Source organism: Phoca vitulina, unplaced genomic scaffold (genome assembly GCF_004348235.1).
Source record: "Phoca vitulina isolate PV1807 unplaced genomic scaffold, GSC_HSeal_1.0 scaffold107, whole genome shotgun sequence".
Lineage (NCBI taxonomy): Eukaryota > Metazoa > Chordata > Mammalia > Carnivora > Phocidae > Phoca > Phoca vitulina.
The window spans coordinates 1,689,579-1,696,288 of record NW_022589810.1 but is presented as its reverse complement, the minus strand read 5'-3'; the positions used below and the strand labels follow the sequence as shown (position 1 = coordinate 1,696,288).

Sequence of the window (6,710 nt, the reverse complement as noted above, 5' to 3'; positions counted from 1 at the left end):
GTCACTCAAAAGGATCACCAGAGACATTTGAACTTCAAACCCGAAAAATCCATCAGATTGCCAGTACCAGCTCCCGCTCCACCTGAGGGGGCTTCAAGCCTCACATCTAAACTCTTCTCCTTGTCAGCACTCAGGAATCAGGCACTGGGTTTATAATTTGCTCCAACCATTAACCTGTGTTTTCCTTTTGTTTCCATAAAAATGCCTCTTGTTGATTACCTGATTGCTTGCTAACTAAGGCAGAGTCTATCTGATGGCTGACACCACTTGCTGTAGCTATATTAACTCCTTCTGGGAGGGAAATAGGAATCCATATTGATAAAATCAGGCCGCAAGCCACTTGGCTACAAGAAGTCCTTTACCCCCACACCTCCTTTCCAGGGTGGCCAGAACTGATTTACTGGTCTATTCTCTTGGAGACCTATGGATATCAGATCAATTTTAGAGGGAATGCCGGGTTTTACTCTACTGTTACTTTTCCTTAAAATATACTTGGGGATAAAATTAATGATGTCATGTAGTACCAAACTACGTAGGAAAATATCCGTCTTCTCTGATAGTTCCCCTCCATTAGCAGAAGGGACCAAATGTTGTGTCCTGCACCATGCCAAATCCTTCCATTCCAAAGCCCCTACTGTACCCTAAATCAGTTTGAAGCAGTTACAAAAGATGGACCACTTCCAGTGTTCCATAGAAATGGGATGAATGATTGACAATGGGAAATTATGACGGAAAAAACTTAGCATGTCTGACTCCATGTTGCTTGTGTTTCCCTTGCCGTGTCCTATAGATTAACAGTTTCTGCTTGGCCCTACACATAGGCATGTCACAGCTAAGATTTGCAAAATCTGCACTTTACCCAAAAGCTACCTCACCCGAGGAAATAAAGAAGTAGCTAGGGTGGTCATTCTCCCAATTCTTCAAGATTGAGGAATGGTCACAACTCAGGGAGGACTTGAAACCATGTCGGATAGGCTTAATGAAGGTAAAAGTAACAAAAAGTTGGGGCGCCTGGGTGGCTCAGTTAAGCGTCTGCCTTTGGCTTGGGTCATGATCTCAGGGTCCTGAGATCAAGCCCCATGTAGGGCTCTCTGCTCAGCGAGGAGCCTACTTCTCCTTCTCCCTTTGCTGCTCCCCCTGCTTGTGCTCTCTCTCTCTGTGTGTGTCAAATAAATAAATAAATATTTAAAAACCCAAAAAACTAACAAAAAGTTAAAAACTTGTTTTTCAGATAACTGTTTCCCCCTAATCAGCTCTTGTGTCTTTTCAGACCCCACTAACAAACTCACTATACTTTTTTAGCAAGATCAGAATGACTTCAAAGGATTCTATTTCTGCCCTGAGTACACAGTGTACATCTGTGTCATTAGCAAATAACCTAAGAGAAACATTTCAAACTAAAGGTAACAGTAAAAAATCGCCCTAAGTTCCCATACCTCCAAAGCCTGCAACCTCGCACATGCAAAAAGTGTAAGATAAAGTGTGTAATTTTCTGGAATGTCCTTTGTAACTCTTGATATAACCAAAAACATATAACCCTGTATTAAACATCCCTCCTCTGGAACACTCTCTGTGAAGATTGTGTATCCTGAGTAGCTGTCCTCACTTGGGCTCGAATAAAACTCTTTTCCTGCTTCTTTTAGAAATTGTAAAATGTTTGTTCATTTTGTGTTGACAATACCAAGAACCACGAAAATCATAACTCGAATGATAAAAGATAATCAAGTAGCACCAACATAGAGATGAATCAGATGTTCAATTACCTGACAAATATTTTAGAACAACCACCATAAAAATGTTTCAATAAGCAATTACAATTTGTCTTGAGCCAGATGAAAAAACAGAAATTTCAGAGATAAATAGAAGTTATAAAACAAAAACAAAAACAAAAGGAAACTATGGAACTGAAAAAAAAGAACAACAGCAGAAATTTTGAAACACTGCTGGATGGGCTCAAAAGTAGAGTGGAGATTATAGAAATTAGCATTACTCTACTTGAGCACTAATCAATAGAATATACCCAATTTGAGCAAGAGAGAAATAATAGACTTAAACAAAAGAGAACATATCCTTCCTCAGAGAATTTTAGGACAATAACAAAAGTTCCAAAATTCCGTATCGTCAAAGTTCCAGGCAAAGAAAGTGGAACTGAAAAATTATAATAAGAAATGATAACTTAAAATGTCAAAAATTTGGTGACAAATATAAACCTAGAGAGTCTCGAAAATAAGTGAACCACATATATGACAAACCCAAATAAATCTATGCCAAAACACGTCAGAGTCAATCTTTTATAACTAAAGACAAAAACAGTGGAAGCAGTTAGAACGAAATGACACATAGATTACAGATGAACACCCATTTTCATGATGGTAAATTTCTCATCTGACTAATGAGGGGTATTAAGTGTCCTGATACTTTTTAAGTGTTCAAATAGTGCTGTGAACCATGAGTTTTGCATCCAGCAATACTATATTTAATGAATGAAGGAGAACACATGACATTCTCAGGCAAAGGAAAACGAAGAGAATTTGTTACTAGCAGAGCTATGCTGAGAGAATACTTAAAATAGGTGCTTAAAACAGAAATGATAAAGGGAGACTTCTAGGAGCATCAGAAAGAAATTATAGTAGGAAAAAGAAAAGAAAATGTAGGAGAAAGAACATACATATGGGACATCCGATAGGCTCATGAGCTGGAGAAATCACATGATTAAAACAAAAATCATAAAACCATCTGATAACCTAGGCGACTTTGTTTAAAAGTAGGAAAAGTAAAGGGATCTAAATAGGAGTGAGGTTTCCACACTTCGGTGGAAACGATAAAACTTGATACCAGTAGACTGTGATAAGTCACGTACACATATTGTAAATCCCACAGCAACCAATGAGAAAATTTTAGAAAGCAAAACATTCAAAAATATTAAAAAAAATCAAGATGGAATCCTATAGTGTTTAAAGTAAGGCACAGAAGGCAAGAAAGGAGGAACGGTTGAATGAGATACACAGGAAACAAAACAAATAAATTGGTAGCCATAAACACTAGCACATCAATGATTAACCTAATGTAAACTGACTATGTGAATTAAAAGGTAGATATTAGCAGTATCAGTAAGACACACAACTAACCACACAATGTTTATATGAAAATCACTTCAAGGCAGAAAGAATCAAGGTAGAACTAGAAGCTATTGGAATATTCTATTTGTATACGGGTAAGAGCTTACAAAGATATCACAAACTCAATACTTAGAGAAGCCACGCAGGTTAAGGTTACCTAGGCTAGATGGGGAATATGGTGAACTCTGAATACATGTCCTATCTAAAAGGGGAGGGAGGGAGCAGCTCATCAACTCCACATAATTGTTGACAAGAGGGAATACTGGTTCAGTATCTTCTGATTATTCTAGAGAAGCTGGAATTCTGAGTTTTAACTAAAAATTGACTTGGAAAAAAAAACACAAAAAAATAAAGTATTGAAAATACTTGGTTAGGAATAGATTCTAAAATGTTGCTTCACAAAATTACAGAATTTCACAGAAGAAATACAATGGAGCTTCTCAAAAAACAGGCATGCCCAGGGTAAAAATATTGAATTCTATTGTCCCTCTCCCTTCAGCCTATTTACAAGCTACTTATATCACATCAGGGATATGACAGTTAGAATTCTCCAAAACATCACACAAAATTTCCTGAAATCGACTGCAGACTTTGAATGCATCATGTCCATAAAGTGGGAAAGTCCAATAACTATTCTCAGACTTGGATGGACCATGCAAATTGTCGATTATATAGTTCAGTTATGAAGACCCTAGTCAATAACAATGATGTGCCATTTTTCCATTGTGATTTAAAGCTTTGTGTTAAGAAACTGCCATCTACATCTAATAAATATATGAAAACCTTAAAAAAAGAAAATCACTTCAATTTCAATAATATAGGTAAATCAAATGTAAATAGGATGGAAAACATCATATCATGCAAACATTAATTAAAAAGCAGGAGTAGCTATATAATTACGTAAAGTAGACTTCATCACAAAGTTAGCAGAGATCAAAATAAAACATACGAATAATGAAAGAATCAATCCTCCAGGAGGACTCTTTTTTTCATCCCTCCTATCCACCCCTCCTACTGTGTGTATGGATCTTTCTCTGTGTTCCAGAGGCTTCTGTTCCTGTCTCTGTCAGAGCAAGCACCACACTATTTTGGTTATTATATTTTTGTATAACCGACCCTAAGAAATTCTAAGTGCTTTGGAAAGCATCTCTACATCCTCAGAGTCCAGTCCAGTACCTGGCGCCCAGCAGGTGCTCGGGCAATAATTGCCTTATGATTGAATTTCAGGCCAGTAAAGGCTGTTTTGATAGGGTCAAGGGGTCTGTACATCACATTCAACAAGTGGCCAATCGGGCTGACGCAATGAGGCTGCTCAGCAACTTACTAGGAAACCAGGGGCGGTGGGCACGCGCTGGGAAGGCTGCAGGCGCCATGGGCAGGGTGAGGTACGGCGCCGGCACCCAGCCGCGGGGGCGGAAGCGGCCCGGGGATCCCGCCGCCGCCTGCGCAGCCATCGCGGTGATGGGCGCGCGGCGCCCCCCTTTCCAAGTCCGCGTGGGGAGCCACGCGGCGGGAAGGAAGCCCGCGGCGGCCAGGCGGGATCCCGCAAGGTTGCGGCGGAAGCGCTGGTGGCGGCGGGCCCGGGAGGCAGGCTCCAAAGGGCCGCTGCGATCCCCGAAGCCGCCGGCGCCCGCCGTGTCCCCCGGCGAGATGGACCTGGGCGCGCAGCGGGAGCGCTGGGAGACGTTCAGGAAGCGGCGGGGCCTCAGCTGCGAGGGCGCCGCCAAGTTCCTGCTGGACACCTTCGAGTACCCAGGCCTGGTGTATCACACCGGAGGCTGCCACTGCGGCGCGGTCCGCTTCGCCGTCTGGGCCCCCGCAGACCTGCGCGTGGTGGATTGCAGCTGCAGGCTGTGCAGGAAGAAGCAGCACCGACACTTCCTGGTCCCCGCCTCGCGCTTCACTCTCCTGCTGGGCGCCGAGAGCATCGTCACCTATCGATCCCACGCGCACCCGGCGCTGCACAGCTTCTGCAGCAGGTGCGGGGTGCAGAGTTTCCACGCCTCTGGCTCTGACCCCGGCGTGTATGGCGTCGCCCCGCACTGCCTGGACGCCGGCACGGTGCGCAGTGTGGTCATCGAGGAGGTCGACGGGGGCGACTGGGGGGAGGAGGCCGTGAAGGAGCCCAAGGCCATCCAGAACGCGTCCCCCGAGTGAGCCCCTGCCTCTCCTCCCGAAGAGGAGCGGTGACTGGGGCCGCAACACGGCTGAAACATGCCCGGTTCCCCCCTCTAACCCCCCGCCCCGAGGAGCCACCTCAGTGCTTGTGAAGGGATTGCTCTATGAAAGAGGTCGGTTTCTGGACTGGTGAACCCGTGATGTCTCTCCAGCCCTCCACCCCTTCCCTTTCAGTGTTTTGCGACGGACTTGGACTTGCTTATGATCAAAAAACTGAGCACACGTTTGTCTGTCCACAGCCCTAATCTTCCAATCCAATAAACAAGTAGCGTCTCTACTTTTTCAAGTCGCCTTGTGTAACACTCCCTTGTATTCTTTATTCTTCATAGAGTTCTCATAGGTCATTTTCAGATCATTCATACGTACTGTACCGTTATGGTGCTATTGTGAACAAGATTGTTTTTAACGGCCGCACCTGGTATGTAGGACCACTCACTATATCCAAACACTTCTGTGAACATTTATTAGGACGTTTCCTATTGATTATCTGTGTGCGTGTGTGTGTTTCAGGTAAGCACTCGCGTTTTCGCTACTTAGAGATAAGCATTGATTTCAGCCACATTGCTTATTTAATGTGTTTTTATATAGTATGTTTAAGGCTCATTAGTGTGACATACCTCATTGCACTTACGTTTTCAAATGATGCTGCCATTTTGCTTGGTTTTGTTTTAGAAACTGCCTGTGGGTAGGGTGATGGGGAGACAGAAGAATGAGAAAGATGTCTGTGCACTGTATGTACGCCTTCTTTGATGTTTTGAAATTCCTATCTTGAACATGTGTTAAGTATTGAGAAATTAGTAAACACTTTTTAAAATGAGATTGTATGGTTTGATTTATATTTGCAGCAGGGCTTGCCTTGGGGAAGTGGTGGCTGTTGAAGGTATTTTGTCTTATTATTTGAAAGATGGTGGTATCTCTGGTTTTTAGAGTGGCAAAAAATTCTCCAGATCCCCTAAATTTTTGAGAAGGAAAATAGTAGAGTGTTTACAGATTCAACCTCCTGGGCAGACTATGTTTGTTCTTACTAAATTATCAGTGAATACTTGTTTTCTCTTTTCCATTGATTTGAAATCTCAAAATCTCCTCCTATCAAGTCATCCCATAATGTAGGAGCATCTCCAGATAGCTGAGATTTAGCCATCTCAAGCTGGCTTAATGTTTGAGATCAGAAGACAGTATGATACTAGGAGAAAGTAATTAGTATAGCAATATGTGAAAATCATAGATCCAGAAAGAAATCGGCAGCAGGTAATTGTTTCCATAAAGAACATATGTAAGGCAACAGTTAGGTACTCAGAAAAATTGAAAGGAAATAAGGTTTTTCTCTTAAGAGTGAGACAGAAAATCAAAGCAGAGATATGCAAATTTTCTTTTAAAAAGTAGAGCTGATATATACGTGTAATTGCTTGTATA

General features: G+C 42.4%; 1 protein-coding gene across 1 annotated transcript; it reads left to right on the top strand.

Annotated features, from left to right (window-relative positions):
• Positions 1-4,450: 4,450 nt before the first annotated feature.
• Positions 4,451-6,108, top strand: LOC116627955 (centromere protein V-like protein 3). The gene has a single exon (XM_032397934.1). The coding sequence runs from the start codon at positions 4,491-4,493 to the stop codon at positions 5,274-5,276; it is 786 nt and encodes a 261-aa protein (XP_032253825.1). The 5' UTR covers positions 4,451-4,490; the 3' UTR covers positions 5,277-6,108.
• The last annotated feature ends 602 nt before the right edge of the window (positions 6,109-6,710 follow it).